General features: G+C 40.2%; 1 protein-coding gene across 5 annotated transcripts in view; it reads left to right on the top strand.

Moving 5' to 3' along the window:
• micu1 (mitochondrial calcium uptake 1) overlaps positions 1–15,475 on the top strand; it is a 35,431-nt gene extending 19,956 nt beyond the window's left edge. For 2 of the 5 annotated variants that reach the window (XM_061837152.1, XM_061837153.1), the window contains 8 exons: positions 866–909; positions 8,929–9,043; positions 10,816–10,898; positions 11,065–11,265; positions 11,862–11,999; positions 13,001–13,109; positions 14,692–14,781; positions 14,873–15,475. In XM_061837152.1, the coding sequence (XP_061693136.1) occupies positions 866–909; positions 8,929–9,043; positions 10,816–10,898; positions 11,065–11,265; positions 11,862–11,999; positions 13,001–13,109; positions 14,692–14,781; positions 14,873–15,033 (941 nt within the window). In that variant the 3' untranslated portion in view covers positions 15,034–15,475. Of the gene's footprint in view, positions 1–865; positions 910–4,398; positions 8,292–8,928; positions 9,044–10,815; positions 10,899–11,064; positions 11,266–11,861; positions 12,000–13,000; positions 13,110–14,691; positions 14,782–14,872 lie in introns of those variants that run through there. The other 3 variants (XM_061837155.1, XM_061837151.1, XM_061837154.1) reach the window with 3 other exon arrangements.
• Positions 15,476–17,741: the final 2,266 nt, after the last annotated feature.

Here is a 17,741-nt window from a genome sequence, read left to right as displayed (position 1 = left end):
CCCTCAATAATTATTCTTGAATTAGTGCCGAACCAACGTAAGTCCCGACCGAGTACGACAATCACTACTTTAGTGTCCTCAAACATCCTTCCTTCAGTCTTGGTGTCTCGGTGCACTGCGAATGCTTTTAGGACTGCTAGTCCAGTTTAGCTTAGCTCGCCGCCAACAAAGAGACATGTTTGTGCAGTCAGATCATCGCAAAATATCGCTCAACACAGGTCAAGTGTGTAAATCATTCACACGAAGCTATGTTATGCAAGCGAAGAACTGCTAATTCATTTATATGAGACATGTATTGAAAATCAAATATAGGGCTTACCTTCGTGCAAACATATCTGTTCCGGTTGATGGATTCAGTTGATCATGCGGTCTTCCACCAAGTTTTATCCATCAAAGACAATTTTTCGTACTCTGTCTTCTGTTCCAGTTGATTGTAGATGGATTCAGTTGATGATGCGGTCTGCCACAAAGTTTGATCCATCGAAGACATTTTTCGTACTGGGGCTTCGGTTTTGGAAAGGATACGAATTGAACTCCACCAACTAGCCTTTCAGGATACCTGTCGTCCCGATTACAAAGTCCGTGACTACACCTCTTTACCATATCTATTGTTAAGGAACCCAAATACGTGATAAAACGCTAACAAAAGCTATACTGAACCATGCAATGTTGTCTGAGGGAACGGCGGGTGCAAAAAAGGGGGCGTGGTTTATGCAGATCTCTGGCCTCTGATTGGTCAGCGACGCGGATGTCAATTTCTACGGAGGGGTCAATTGAGCCCTGCAGGTCTTAAGTTCTCCTGATCACATCACCTTATGTAATTAACAAGGGTGTCTCCTCTCGTCTTTTTTTTTTTTTTTTTCAGATCTCGGACTTGATCAGTTTGTTGTGAAACGCTATGATGGGAAGGTAAGATTTAAATGTCTTTGTGATAGAGGCAAGTTTGTTGTAGCTTCAGAAATTGTTTTTTTGATAAGTGTTAACTTATTGCTTCAGTCTTATTTTTTATATACTGTAGTGGTGCCTCAATTTACAAGTTTACTTCATCTTGATGGCCTTCCCCATTGAAAAGAATGAAAGTGCTGTGAAATATTTCCACCCACTGAAAATAAACACAATTTCTTAGCTACATGAAATTCTGTAAAGGAAAACAGTACTGTCTTGTAAAATATGAATTTAAAAACATAAGAGTGCACAGAAATTGTTTTTATGAAATTTAATAGTCGAAGTTACACATGCATACGTACACACCCTTTAGTACATTCATGCGTTGTGTCTTGAAGTGGTCTCCTAGAAAAAGGCCTTAAGGGCTCCCCTCACTCCTGTCTGTCCTGCATGGCAAGCTCCAGCAGGAGGGAGTTAGAAGGGCTTTCCTAACCAGAGGGAGCTGAACACACTTTACAAGATCTCTTAATAACACAATTGTATGTTTTACTTTCTCTTCAATTACCTAAGGGTAATTTACAACCCCCAAAAAACAATACTATACCTCGAATGTTTGTCGGAGAAAGCACAAGTGAGCACACTGGTGACAGGAAGCTTAGTGTTGTTAGCTCAAGCAGTATTTGTATGAAGACTTTGTCAACTGATTTGTTAGTGAACCAAGGCTCTAAGAGCCTCACCTTTTTTGCTGCCTTTTTCACTTCACTGAAACTGCGTAGAGCCTGGAGCTCACTGGTAACTCAAGTCATTGCTCGCAAGTGAAGGTAAATAAAAAGTCAAGTGACGCCCAAACTTGTAAGTCAAGGTGCCACTGTTCTTAAAAGCTTGAGGTAATTTAAGTTTTTTTTTTTTTTTTTTTTTACTGAAAAGGGAAGTTCTGTAGTATGTGCAATACTCAGCAAATACATCATGCTCATTGTTTAGCCTCTTTTGTCCCTCTTTGCAGGCCATGCGTTCCCTTTCGTTGGCAGCCAAATTTCTGTTCACATGGATTTGTCTGATACTGCATTTACCTTTTTGTTGTCTGTTTTCCTGTCCAGTGTGGCCAAGGAGCTCACAGCCTAGACTGCCCACATTTTTTAACAATAGCCATATTAAGCATAGATAAAATAACCCTGTACTGCAGCTTGAGAGTGATGGGACATTTTCAGATGGGATTTGGCTACTTTGATTAAGATTTTAGTCGTTTGCAGCGGAGTAAAGTCCTTGGCTCAAAACTGTAGTGTCATCTATATGGCTAGTTGATCCTGGCTAGAATAAGAACAAATACAAGATTTGCAACAGAGGTAGTATTTTGCCACACCATAGTTGAAAGAATTTAACGTATGGTTAGTATGGTATGGTAATAAAAGTACCCTAAGATTACACACAGTCGAACGCAAACACAACACACCCAGTGCGCCTGTGACTGAACAAGTAATATGTATACTGACTCACCCTGTGTTTTAGTTTCCCACCCTAAGAACAGAGGTATTCTAAAAGTATTAACAGGATTGCTTGTTTGCCAAACCTTTTTTTTGTTTGTTTTGGGCATTGTGCATCATTTTGCTTTCTTCACCCACTGTGTTCATGTGGGTGAAGTTTTTGCTGCTATAATTTAACATTGTGTACATTGTTTACTGTCGATTCTGTCATGCTCTTGTTTACCCTCTCATTCTCATAAGTAATCCCTCCATTTTCTCTCTTCCCCTCTTTGTGAATAACTATCATCCACAAACCCCCATCTTCCAAAATCTTCACCTTGTCTGTTTTGACCCCCGGCCCCCAATAATTCCATCTGCTGACCCCCCCCCACCCCCCTTTCTCCATCCAAAATCTCCCCAACCCTTCCTTGCTTCTTCTAATGCCCTTGCCCCAACCCTGCTTCTGCTCTTCCCCTTCTTCAGGACTTCTGGCAGGTATGGGGTGTGTGCTTAGCAGCATGTGCACCTGTATGAAACGTTGCACTTGGTAGTAAATACAACCTCCTCTTAGTTCTTTTAGTCAATTTGTGGCTCTCCTTTTTGTTTAAACTTTTTATTACTCACTCTTCCCTCCTATTGTGGACAAAAATGCTCACTGTTGTTTGTGCAGGGGAACAGCTAAGCTTTTTTTTTTTTTTTTAAAATTTAATCTTTCAATATCCCAGCCTCAGCAAGGGTGAAACCACAAACTTCTTTATAGGACAGGACAGTGTAATCCATCAATTTTCAGAGTAATATACCGATTTCCCTATTGTGCACAGCAGGGATAGAAACATTTGCTTTATTACTGAAGACAATTACTTTATTTATTTATGTGCCCATTGATGATCAAGCATCGGGTGTCTGCCCAATTATTTTGGAAAACATCTGTATGGATTGTTTGTCCCATTGTTTTTACAGACCTGTTTATGATTCATAAACTGTGGTTACCAGTTATACAAAACCAAACATGATACGATAGGAAGGGTGTAATACTGTTTTTGAAACTGAGCTACTTCTAAGTTACAGATTGTGAAGATCTGCTAGTATATGTAGTTCTGAGGCTGCTTCAGATTCAACTACGTGTATTGCAGTTTATTCATATGACTGTTAAAAATATTTTCATGATAGATTCAACTGACTTTTTTTCCCCCATAGTCATTGAAAATGACCAAGAATGTTTTTTCCCCCCCAAAAAGATTTTTGAAAGTTTTTTTTTTTTAATCTAATAAAGATAATAGTCTGCTTTCATGGATGACTGCATAATTTGGGAAATGTTTACAATTAAGAGACTGCAATCAGAGGATTTGTACAATTTTAAGTTAAACAATGGCTCCAAATGATTTATCAAAATATTAGTTGAATAATTTGATGAGCAATTAGTTGTTTCACCCCTACATACAGTGCATGTTTTATTGAATAACTTTACACGATCTGTAAAGGCTATTTGACCAGGTGCAGGTCAGTCAGGTTAGAGCCTCTTTAAATACTGATGGGGTTCTCAGTCACTGACGGAGGCGCACAACCAACACGCCGCTGTTCCAGTTAATGTTCCAGTTAAAGACCTTCCCTGAGCTCGTTGTGTAAACATGACGCTTGTAGCAGTCAGCTATTCAAACTTTATAAAATTATTCAGATCTAAACTTTCCACTGTATTTCTCTTAGACTTACTACACACTTCTGCAGCAGAACAGAGGACCTAGAAGGTCATCCTCATTTGGAAATAGATGCTATAATCGACTGCAAATGTTTAAATTGTGCCCTTTCTGATTTATAACATTGCTGTTCCCCTGTACTCAATCCACCACGCTTGGTTTTGTGTGTGTATATATATATATATATATATATATATAATTTCTGTACAAATAATTATCAGGACAAGCTTTCTACGCTCTTTGGTTTGGCACCCATGCCCATTTCCTCAGCATGCCCAGTTACCGACGTCTTCCTCAGAAAGTAGCTGGTGGTGGTGCCCTCTTTCTGCGCATGGTGGCAACACAGGGGCTTTAGAACCCAGGAAATGGGTCTGTCAGCTAGCATTAAGGCTGTATTGACGTGCTTGGTATTCTTCACCAATTCATCTTTTGGATTGTTTAGATGTCAGTTCTGCATGATGCCTGAAGAGCATGGTTTAAATTCACTAAAGGCAGGAATTATGCACATCTTAAATAGGTTCAAACTGTTCCCTACATGATGTGGCCTTGTGAATAAAAAGACATAACGTCTGTCAGTGGACACCTGTTAACTTAGATTTTCTGTGTGTGGATGTGGATGTCTATGTGAATTCAACTTTTTATCCCACCTGTTATCATGTTCACTCTTTTTGATTCCACAGGATGTTCCAGAAGGCCTCTGCTTAGACTTCATTTAAATGTTTCTCAGTGTTTTCATTCTGTTTTCAGCTCCCTCTGTGTCTATGAATATCATGTAAAAGTCTGTTTCACACTAATATTCTCTTCATTTCTAATGTGTTCTCATAATGTATATGACGTTTTGGGTCACATGATTATTTGAGTACTCTCCTTTCTCTTTGGGATGCAGCTGACATCAACCAAAAGGTGTTGGCTGTGCAGTCATATTCCCAGAATACTCATGAGCTATTGACCATAAACATGTCCTGTAAATTCTCTGTGGTCAAGATAAAGACATTTAATCTTCTCGTTACACAAATATCCACCTATATACAGTCTGTGGTAATTTTGTCCCAGGTATCTTTACATACAATCATTAAACATTTAACCCAGATACATGTGATTGTCAGACACATTTTATTTGTTAATGTGTTCAAGAACAAGTGTTCGCTATATAATCACATCATGTTTATAGTTTCGTGAGCAAAAGTGCACATGCACATTTTAATATCAAGGTGTGTCGGGCCACCACTTGCATAGAGACACACAGTACAAATACTGGAAAGTTTTCACCTGCTGGTCTGAAAAATCTCATCCAAGACAAGATGTTATGATGACGTAAAGAGAAATTGCGCCCATTACTGCTGTAGTGGGTAAATGAGCAGGGTCTAACATTAACATTGAACACTTAAAATTGAACCTCCATAGTCGAACACAATGTATTCTGAGACGCTAGTTGACTTCCTAATTAATCTCTTTTCAGAAATCCCCATCGAAATAAAGTAAAGGAAACAGATTTTTTTTTTTCAGGTTCAAACTGTCAAGCATCATAAAAGCGTTTAGTGTTCCGACAAAATGAAACATTTTAACACCTGGCTGCCATATGAAAGTACAAAAAGGTCAAGCCACTGTCTAATAATATACTGTATTAACATAATTAGCATCAGTGTACATATTTGTGCAGCCTCATGTAAAAGAAGCAGCAAGCTACTAGGTTTGCAAGACCTTGGTGAACGATGAATCAGATTGTTGGACTTTTGAGGTTAGTTAAAAAGTGTCCAGCGCAACCCTCAGCATGCTCAGAAACAGATTAGCCTTGACCAAACCCTCAACCTTTTCTGGGAGTTGTTTGCTAACAGTGATTTATTTGACAGCATTATCAGCCCTTCTGTCATTACCGTATTTGTGCCTTCAGTCACAAACTAGTCAGTTGCGCTCATAATTTTCCTGCAGCCATAAATTTAGCCTGATGCATAGAGATTAGTATGAACACATGAACTGTCTTAGCAAAGATATTTAATTAGGACGCATGTTCAGATTCAGTCTGACAGCTGCGACATTGAAAACAATCAGTTGACATGCTCTGTCAAATGAAGCGCTATCTGTTAATTAACTTGAATATTAGTAATGAGGGTTATAGTCATTTGGGGATCAGGAATGAGATAACACTACAATTAGAGCTAAATACAGATTCTACCCTTTCTATTTACTTGTTTTTTTTTTCTGAATTCATCTACCCACCCATCCATTTTATGAGCGTCTTACCCTCACAACGGTCGCAGGAGTTCTGGAGTCTATCCTGGCTGTCTTCGGGTAGGATATAGGGTACACCCTGAACTGGTTGCCAGCCAATCACAGGGTGCATCAAAATAATCACACGTACTCGCGATCCCACCTAAGGGCAATTTTAGTCTTCAACTAATGCATGCTTTTGGGTTGAGGGAGGAAATTGGCGTGACCGGAGAAAACCCACCCAGGCACAGGGAGAACGTGCAAACTCCACACAGGCAGGGCCGGGATTTGAACCCCAGTCCTAAGAATTGTAAAGCTGATGCTCCAGCCAGTCGTCCACTGTGCCGCTGAAACTGAATTCATTGTTTTTTTTAATTTCATTGCATTGTACCCCTACAAAAAAATAGAAGAAAAAATAATCAGGCACAATTTGTTAATTTAAGTTTAGCGGACTGACATCAGAGCATCTCCATTACCCAAAACCAACCAATCTTTCTGACTTGACTGTAAGTGTAGGTCAACCGATCACAAGTATTGTAATCTGTATGTCTGAAATATAGAATTGGGGCCCCCAGAGCTCAGTGGTTAGAGCATTGGTTTGGTAAATCAGGGGTCGTGAGTTTGTTTTTCACTGGGGCCTCCACTCGCCAAGAGGGCTTGCGTCAGGAAGGGCATCCGGCGTAAAAACTGTGCCAAACAATTATGAGCGTTCATCTGAGATGACACGCTGTGGCGACCCCTAGCGGGACAAGCCGAAATAAAGTAGTATCTGAAATATAGAGTTGCCATTGTAAATGTATCGCACTCTTCAGTGGAACCTCAGCGGTCAAATACAATCTGTTCTGTCATGCATCTTTTTTTTCCCCATAAATTAAAACACCATTTTCATTTGAGATTAATTAAATTTGGCAAATTCTGTTCCCCGGCAGAACTATCATGATTACATTCAGACTATTCAGTCATTAAACCCTCAGTAAAAACATGAAATCTTTTTTAAAAATTTGTCTTACAATAAAGTATTTAAGCCCTCGCTTTAATGACAAATGTGGAGGGATAGTCAATTTTGTTGCTGATGCAGTTCCTGAATTGCAGAATTAATCATTAATATAACACAATGTTAAAATATAATCTGCAACGTAACATTTTCATCACAAGTGACGGGCAGATGACTGGTTAGCAAATCTGCTCACAGTTCTGAGGACCCGGGTTTCAATCCAGCCTCGCCTGTGTGGAGTATGTGTGTTCTCCCCATGCCCGGATTGCTTTTCTCCGGATACTCCGTCTTCCTCCCACATCCCTAAAACATGCACAATGGCTTAATTGAAGACTCTAAATTGGCCGTAGGTGTGAATGTGAGTGCAACTGGTTAAGTGCCCTCCGATTATTCCACCTCTCGCCCTCAGTTAGCTGAGATAGGTTCCCGCATACATGCAACCCGAGTTAGGATAAGTAATGTAGAAAAGGGAAATAATGGATGAATCTTTATTTGTTTTGTGAAACAGCACAAATTATCCAAGATCAAATCCAGTAACAGACAAGAAAATGAGCCTTGTCAACATTTGAAACTTGCGTAACACTGTCTGAAGCACACAGTGATGCATGGTAACGTCCAGTAGATGTTCTCCTCTCACAGCAGTTCTTTCTTTCAGCACTTTCCTACTGTCATTAAAAAAAAAAATTGGTGGGGGGGAAAAACAGCATTCTTATTAAAAGCACATGTCAATTTCCCATAATTAAGCTTTACAGCTTTGAGTTGAGGTTCCACTTTTCATTGAGCAATGTGTTATCGTAGCTCGATAAGATGTTATGAAATCAACTGGTGATCAAAGGATGGTTGTAATTTTTTTTTTTTTTTTTTTTTACACCAAATGTTTTTTTTGTCTGTATGTGCATTTGTGTCTGTGTGTGTGTAAAAGAGAGCATATGACTATGCGTCTGTCTTTATCATTCAAGACCCTGTTAAAGACAGCATAGGCCGTGGTGTTCTCTAACACTTTTTTCTCATCCTTCCCATTCCTCTGAAATGGACCTTTTACAGACGGAGGTAACGCCACCAGGATTCGGTGTACAAACCACCCCCCTACCCCCTTCCTAATGCATGCTCTGTCTATTTGTTCACCCTCGTTTGGTGGAGCAATCTACTGATGGGAAATTGTATGTAGCCTTTTCTTCAAAGAGTGTGCATGTGATTAGGTCACACGCTCATGCAAGGCTGTAACTATACACATGCTAACGGGAGGTGGCATTTGTTACCTGTGTGTGTGTGAAACTAAAATCCCTCTGTTTGTAATAATACCTGTTTGTTTGTGTTCCAGATATTTTAGTAGTCGTGCATATGTTTGTACTGCGGTCTTGTGATGTTTCCTCTTTTGTAATGTTAGTCTCACACTGTGAGTACATCCTCTGTTATATGAAGTTTGTACACCCACTATTTGTCACTACCACCCTCCCTTGCCTGTATAGCTTCATGTGTATGCAGCACTTGCATGATATTGCAACTGATCATCGTAACATAGTCCTATTGCACACTGGTTCTCTTATATCTTGTAAAGAAAAGTTTTCTATTTTGTCTTTGAGGTATACAGTACATTGAAAGCTAAAAAGGCCTGTTCTGAATAAAATATTGTACACTCCTTTAATATGATGTTTTTCTTTTTTTTTCCCTTGGTTGATATGAGCAGAAGATAGCCCAAGAAAGGGAAAAGTTTGCAGATGAAGACAGCATATTTTACACTCTGGGAGAATGTGGGCTCATCTCCTTTTCTGACTACATCTTTCTCACCACTGTACTGTCCAGTAAGTGCAAATTTATTCTTACATTCCCAAATTTTTCGAAATGTGCACAGTCCTCAATTTAAATACCAAGCCGCTATTTGCTGTATAACAGTTAAAATTGAGATTTGAAAGCTTTTTTTTTTTTTTTTTATACATTCAGATTCAAATACATTTTAAGTTTTATTTTTTGGCAAGTACATAGTATATATGGAAATAAAGGTGACCAATAGCTACGAAAAAAAACATACCCAAATCTTAGCCTTCCTAGTCTAATCTGTTCATACATGTATTCAAAGTATCTATGGGACCTTTTGAAGGACATGTCATTTTTAAGATGAGCTAGCAGAACGCATTTTGGTTGGTTGTTTCATTCAACACAGCCACCAAAATGTCACATTCAATGACATGTAGGCTAGGCATTCATTTTTCGACTGACAATAATTAGTTTCAGAAGCATTATAAACCGACAGATTTAAGTTGCGCAATAATTTTGTGTTGTTGACATGTTACTGGCATGCAGTGAACTTTGCACAAGACTCCATTGCATGCACGTCATACACTGAGTAAAAATGGCCAAATGCAGTAGTTACAGTAGTCTGTTTACATGCGATTGAAAGATTTTGTTGAAACCTTGTATTAAAACTTTTTACATGTAAATAGAGCATTTTAGGTTGAATTAATCACCCCAAAAAAAGATTTGTTAGAAAGCGTGTACAGTTGGTGCCTTGAGAGATGAGTGATCCGATTTCCAAGTCTTTCTAAATACGAGCCGTCTTTCAAACAATTTTTAGCTTTGACTTACAAGCCCAAACTTGAGACACAAGTACTGCATGGTAAGAGCAAACTCAACTCTGTTCACAAAAACGAGCAGCTTGGCTCATTATGAACGAAGACGTGTCAAGCCATTTACACTTATCTTTAACACAACCAGATTAGGGTTAGGAAGACGCCAGCTCTTTTAATGCCAACACATACAGTAAAAAACCATAGACAGCCTAATAATTAGCATCGATAGTTGTGGGGTTGTAAACCTTTGAGTAACTTACATTTGAATACAAAAGGTGGCGGCATACATGTAGATGGTCAATATAGCAATACAAGTGAATTAATGAGTCATGAGTGTACTGGTAACTCTTCATTTGTGTCCTTGTAACTGAATTATACTGCTTCCAGTGGATAAGTTGGGCACTCCATTATGAGCTCAATTCATTTATTTGAAGTGTAAACGCACAACTAGATTGTTTACGTTCTATTTATTAGTTTTTTTTTAACGGTGTGCTATTTTCTGTCAAAAACTGAAAAAAACATTTTGGTTTTGTTTTTAGTAGGCTGGAATGAATTAATGAGTGAGTAATTTCAGTTGATACAAATGATTTGAGACATGTTTTGAATTTCTAATGTGGTCACGGAGCAAATTAAATTTGCATCTGAAGGCATCACTTTATTGACTCATGATGTATGTTTCAGTGATTACAGTTCATACAATGTAAAATATGTCTACATATATTCATATACTGTACTGCAGGATAAGACGTACAATTGACAGTATTCATTTAATTTTTACATCACTGCACAAAGATGATAGTTGGCTCAGAAGATGAGAGATCGTCTAATAAAAAACCACTCTGGTCCTTCCAAGAGTGAAGATGCAGCAGTCGATATGTAATGTCATGTCAGTATTGAAGTTTTTTTTCATCATCTTGGTTGCTCAAGTCTGATGTGTTATTTCCATATTATGTTTTATCGAGTTCAGAACGCATTTCCTTTTGTGTATGTTTTCTTGTGGTGTCCAGCTCCCCAGAGGAACTTTGAGATTGCTTTTAAGATGTTTGATCTCAACGGTGATGGAGAGGTAGACCTGGAGGAGTTTGAACAGGTTCGTCTGGGATGCTTATCACATAGACACAAAGGACAAAAACAAGGATTGAGAGTACATCTCAGGTTTACAAATTTGTCTGCACCAAAAGTAACGGGCCAAATGAACATCCCAATACCTACAAGGAAGTAGTACTTGTCGTTATTCATTCACTATCTCTGTCTAGGTCCAGAGTATTATCCGCTCTCAAACGAGTATGGGCATGCGACACCGCGATCGCTCCACCACAGGAAACACCCTAAAGACAGCCGGCTGCAGCTCAGCTCTCACCACCTACTTCTTTGGAGAGGACCTAAAGGGAAAACTAACCATCGGCAGTTTCCTGGAGTTTCAGCGGAAGCTGCAGCACGATGTGCTTAAGCTAGAGGTAGCCTGATTATACTGAGGCCAACTATCCACAAACACGGAACAAAAATTCGAAGCCATGCAGGCAAAACCCACTTTCTCCTATTCATCGTCACAGGCACTACTCGATATGTTGTTGAACATATGGTCATTTCTATTAATTAGCATGGGATCTCTCTAAATGATAAGCTCAACCATAATGGGTACCGTCATATAAAGCACCAGACACTTCATGGCGTACGAATGTTCGTGTTGCGGTCTGGCTTATCTTTTGCATCGTAACAAGCAGCCCCTCGTGTTATGAATTAGCATTTTGAAAGGTCGGCACGTTGTGAGGCAAAGAAGGAAGCCTGCCATGCGGCTGTCAAGCTGCAGCAAATATTGGAGGATTGACCTGACAGAGCCAAGGTCCACTATGGCTAAAGCACGCCTCGCTGGAACATTGTGAAAAATGCACGCCAGGATTTACTGTCACCATTCTATTCTGTGCCCGACTCAACTTGACGCCTGACACCAGAATTGACAGTTTTATATCTTTCCGTGCCAGCCTAATCACTTGTTTGTTCCTGTGCACCACACTCAGTTCTGATCTGTCTCTCTTGCGCTTCCCCCCTCCAGTTTGAGCGGAATGATCCGGTGGATGGACGAATCTCAGAGAGACAGTTTGGCGGTATGCTGCTGGCTTATAGCGGCGTTCAGTCTCGTAAACTCAAGCAGATGCAGAAAGGATTGAAAAAGTTGTTTAAGGATGCACAGGTACTGGAGATCGTGTGCGTAATAACTTTATGGAAGTGTTTAGTGATTAGCCCTTGCTGGTGTTTCCACTAATTGCTCTACATGGAAGAATGTGTAACTGCCTGTGGACCTGAGTCTGATTTGTGTGTGTGCGCGCGTGTGTGTCTATCTTGGTGATCGTAAAAGAAGCTAATACATGGTTATTCTTCAGGCCAGCATTCCCTCTCTCTTTTGTTTTTTTTTTTTTTTAAATCTAACTTTTTCTTTTGCCCATACGCTGAACATACTCGGCACAAGTTTTTTTCTTTGACATCTGGTTTTCCATTTTTTTTGTATGATTTCTTAAGTTTTTATTCCATTCCATTTGCTAAGAGCAATGGGGGTCTATATATATATATATATATATATATATATATATATATATAACTGTAAAGACAAATTCAGAATGTGCACATTCACTCCCCATTATCAGCAATTCTACAGACTGTGGTTTCATGCTGGTTGCACTTCTCTGAAATAAGCCCTGCCAGTCAGGGTACAGAAGACTCTTTCTTAATTATTTGATATTCCCAATGGTCTTGCAGTAAAACGTCTCCCATGCCCTCCTCTTTAAAGATAGCATGAAAAACATGAACAGTTTTCAGGTTTCTCCGGTGCAGTGCCACAGATAATACGGGGAGGCTCGAAACGCAAGTGTGATGGGTAAAGGCACCGATGAGCTTGATGTCACGTATATCTTAAAAAAAAAAAAAGAAAGAAAGAAAAGGTTTATTTTTCTTTGCAAATGAGCATTGTGGCAGTCATGTTGTATAATGCATGTGGGCCTGTTCTGCTGACGTTCCGGTTCATCCATGCATGTCCAATGCCTCTTCCCATTTGTGTCACACTGTAGAGCTGCAGCCTGCTTGCAGCTCTCGGCAATATTTGGAAGACCTTTTCATTATTTTGCTGTGACCCGGTCATGACTGGTTGCCTGTTGTATAGGTTTTCAATTATTTTAGCGTTTTTCCACCTTTGCGCAGGGTATCACATTTGAGGAAGTGGAGAATTTCTTTACCTTTCTGAAGAATGTCAATGATGTGGACACAGCGCTGAGTTTCTACCACATGGCTGGAGCGTCCATTGATAAAGGTACAAACTCGTTCCGTCTGACCTTCTCTCATAACCTGGGCCACTTTAATTTCCTTCATGCAATAGAGCTGTTATTTATAAACTCTGCTTCTCCAAAAACAGCGATGCTCAGTTTTTATTAACAGCGTTGAAAGGATGTTATTGAAACCCTTTGGTTGCCTTAATTGGCTACATATGAGTCCAGATAATGGTATCCAATATCAAACATATTGTTAAATTAATGCCTCAGCGTTTTTATCTTTGTGAAGGCATGATTTTATTATTTTTTTTTTTATACTGTATTGGAGCTCGTTAAATTGTGCAAGTGTTTGTAATGAGCTGGCGCATAGCTGAAAAAGTGAAAATCTTTTTACATAACAGGGAGCTTTGCCAATTCATTGCACGATAACTCTTAATGACGGACATCTCTTGGTTGCTTGGCAAAACCAGCCCATTGTTTGTCCAGCTGCATGTTATAACTCGGACAATCACTCACTCACGGTCATTCAACACATTGCAGCTGTTTGTCATATCCGACTCGCGTCTCTCTATTCAGTTAGAGACTTAATAAAGTCAAAGTTCACAGCCAAACCCCCATAAAATTGCCTTTATAGCTGCTTGGTATTGAGTCAGAATCCCCACAATAAGTACAATGATTCAGATTTTTTGGTCTATCTGCACGTTTATTGGCTGTGATTCACTGTGGAAACAGCTGCTAAAAGAATTGGCTGCAGATACGCTAAGGTCCTTGATTTCATAGTGTATGTGTGTGTGTGTGTGTGTGTGTGTGTGTGTGTGTGTGTGGATCCGCCAAAATAAAAAAAAATGTTTTGGAACATTATTATGACGACATAGCAAATCAGCGTGTGGATCTTCTGTAATAAATATTTAAACTAATATTGTTTGGAGCTTTTTGTTTAAATAAAACACTGCAATTTATGTTAAGCTGGGTTGAGATCTGTTGGTCTACGTCAAACTATTTTTGTACCCAAAATAAACCCCAACACCTAGGAAGGTTTTTTTTTTTTTTTTTTTTTTAATTGGCACACTGTATCATGGGATATGTCGCTTTTTTGTTCTTAACTACCTTTCAAGATTCATTGTAGGATATTGTAATGGGGATAGCTTCAATTCAGTACACATTGAAACAGTACTACATAGTAGGGAGGAAGGAGTCTTTTTAACAGCCATTGTCTCTCTTGCACCTGAGCCAGAAAAGACCCTTAATAAGTTTTTATTACTTTCATGGCACACCTTCCTATCTGACCTGTTCAGGCTCCTCAGTTGTTCCGGACTTTTTATTTTATGCCTTTGTTAGATGTGCCTGTCAATAAATTTGACTGAGATGAAAGACATTTCCAACATTTTATCATCTGCCTGGGGCTTTTTCCCCACCTCCTTGGTTTCTCTCTTCATATCCTCCCATCATCTTCTTAGTTGTGCACGATGATTCTGTCAGCCCTTTTTTTCCCCTCCACATCTATCGAACTCTTCACTGAGTGGCACTCCACGGTACTGATTCAAAGGCAAAGACTTTGTCCACCCCACACGATGATCCTTTTCCGCTAATGACTTTCCTGCTCTGTGGTTGTCCATCTCCCAGTGACTATGAAACAGGTGGCCCGCACCGTAGCAAAGGTGGAGTTGTCCGATCACGTGTGCGACGTGGTCTTTGCCCTGTTCGACTGCGACGGTAGGCAAAACAAAAAACAATTCCGCCTCAGATAAGGAGCACTTCTGGAAAGCAGTCATCTTATTTTCTTCCTCCCTACACTCGCTTTCAGGGAACGGCGAGCTCAGTAATAAGGAGTTCATCGCCATTATGAAGCAGCGACTCATGCGTGGGCTGGAAAAACCCAAGGACATGGGCTTCACTCGGTTGGTGCGCGCCATGTGGAAGTGTGCTCAGGACACCGCCTGGGACTTTGCAATGCCAAAGACATAATGGAGACCAAAAGGTGACACGCGAGTAGGAGTAAAATGCCATTAGAGATGGAGTTTTTCACTCAAGGGTTCCAAAGACTGCAACCAGGATGGCATCAATGCCCATTCTGGTTTCACGATGCATGCAGTGCGCCTGTGAGGCTTCCTGTCAATGCATCACACGCATTTGAATAATGAGAAATATGACAAATAAGTGGATATTTATTTTTGGACAAATTCAGTGCGCCATTAGATTGCATGTGACCTTTTCCAAAAAAAAAAAAAAAAATATTGAATCCTATTTGACTCATGTACAAAATGTTGCCCCTAATCATTGGAAAAGGCTGTCAGCATCTCTATAGTTAATTCCAAGGTTCTTTTACCATTTTAAATTACTTTGTTCCTTTGTCACTAAAATGTTACATAAACATGTAATTGTCTGAATATTATATTGCTCACTGACTTTATAAGATGAATGTTATGCAAATTAAAGATTTGCATTGAGAAATTGAATTTGTTGTTTTACATGTATATGTTATGTGTGTGTTTTTAACAATGTTTGAGTTGATCTCAATTTTCTACTCTTCAGGCAGTAATTGACTCCTCCGTACAGGGCACTTAACCACGCCTCCTGAAGTGACGTCACGTGCGCTAACGTCAGACAAACAATTGGCAAAAATGGCGGTGCAGCAAGAAAAGAATAGAGCGAAACTGTCCGATTTACCGGCTGATTTCTCACTCGCATTCTTAGCCACCAGTGAAATATCGTTGAAAAGCAGACACCAGGGCTTCAAATATTTCAGCGAGGGGTATTTCAATGGTATTTACATGCATATCGACGGAGAAACCATTGATATTAGCGCGAGATCTTTCCGGAGTCAGAGGAAGACCGAGAAGCCACATAATATAATATATTATAACCCAAAGACGAATTCGTCATTGACAAGTTTCCTATTTTCGTGTTACATATCACACTTGTGTGCAAAATCTGAATATGTATCTGTATAGCCGTTTGTGAACCGGCGTATGAAGGAAAAGAAGAAGGCGAGGCTTGATTTAAGAGTTGTTTCTCTCGTTTTTTTTTGTGTAACGTCACGCGCTCCCCTCAATGATTATTCTTGAATTAGTGCCGAACCTACGTAAGTCCCGACCGAGTACGACAATCACTACTTTAGTGTCCTCAAACATCCTTCCTTCATCTTGGTGTCTCGGTGCACGTCGAAGGCTTTTAGGACTCGCTAGTCCAGTTTAGCTTAGCTCGCTAGCCGCCAACAAAGAGACACGTTTGTGCAGTCAGGTAATCGCAAAGTATCGCTCAACACAGATCAAGTGTGTCAATCATTCACACGTAGCGATGTTATGCAAGTGAAGAACTGCTAATTCATTTATATGAGACTTCTTCTTCTTCTTCTTTTCCTTTCGGCTTGTCCCGTTAGGGGTCGCCACAGTGTATCATATTTTTTTTTTCTCGTGCATCCTCCTCTCTGACACCCACTGTCCTCATGTCCTCCCTCACCACATCCATAAACCTTCTCTTTGGTCTTCCTCTCGCTCTTTTGCCTGGGAGCTCCATCCTCAGCATCCTTCTACCAATATACTCACTCTCTCGCCTCTGGACATGTCCAAACCATCGAAGTCTGCTCTCTCGAATCTTGTCTCCAAAACATCCAGCTTTGGCTGTCCCTCTAATGAGCTCATTTCTAATCCTATCCAACCTGGTCACTCCGAGCGAGAACCTCAACATCTTCATTTCTGCCACCTCCAGTTCAGCTTCCTGTTGTTTCTTCAGTGCCACCGTCTCTAATCCGTACATCATGGGCGGCCTCACCACTGTTTTGTAAACTTTGCCCTTCATCCTAGCAGACACTCTTCTGTCACATAACACACCAGACACCTTTCGCCAGCTGTTCCAACCTGCTTGGACCCGTTTCTTCACTTCCTGACCACACTCTCCATTGCTCTGTATTGTTGACCCCAAGTATTTGAAGTCGTCCACCCTCGCTATCTCTTCTCCCTGTAGCCTCACTCTTCCCCCTCCACTTTTCTCATTCACGCACATATATTCTGTTTTACTTCGGCTAATCTTCATTCCTCTCCTTTCCAGTGCATGTCTCCATCTTTCCAATTGTTCCTCTGCATGCTCCCTGCTTTCATTGCATATCACAACATCATCTGCGAACATCATGGTCCAAGGGGATTCCAGTCTAACCTCATCTGTCAGCCTATCTATTACCACTGCAAACAGGAAGGGGCTCAGAGCTGATCCCTGATGCAGTCCCACCTCCACCTTAAATTCCTCTGTCACACCTAAGGCACACCTCACCATTGTTCTGCTGCCATCATACATGTCCTGTACTATTTTAACATACTTCTCTGCCACACCAGACTTACGCATGCAGTACCACATTTCCTCTCTTGGTACTCTGTCATAGGCTTTCTCTAGATCCACAAAGACACAATGTAGCTCCTTCTGACCTTCTCTGTACTTTTCCACGAGCATCCTCAAGGCAAATAATGCATCTGTGGTACTCTTTCTAGGCATGAAACCATACTGTTGCTCGCAGATACTTACTTCTGTCCTGAGTCTAGCCTCCACTACTCTTTCCCATAACTTCATTGTGTGGCTCATCAACTTTATTCCTCTATAGTTCCCACAGCTCTGAACATCCCCTTTGTTCTTAAAAATGGGAACTAGAACACTTTTACTCCATTCTTCAGGCATCTTTTCGC

The sequence above is a fragment of the Syngnathoides biaculeatus genome, chromosome 12, assembly GCF_019802595.1.
Source record: "Syngnathoides biaculeatus isolate LvHL_M chromosome 12, ASM1980259v1, whole genome shotgun sequence".
In the NCBI taxonomy this organism is placed as follows: Eukaryota; Metazoa; Chordata; class Actinopteri; order Syngnathiformes; family Syngnathidae; genus Syngnathoides; species Syngnathoides biaculeatus.
The sequence above is the reverse complement of the archived record's forward strand: the minus strand, read 5'-3'. Positions and strand labels throughout refer to the sequence as shown.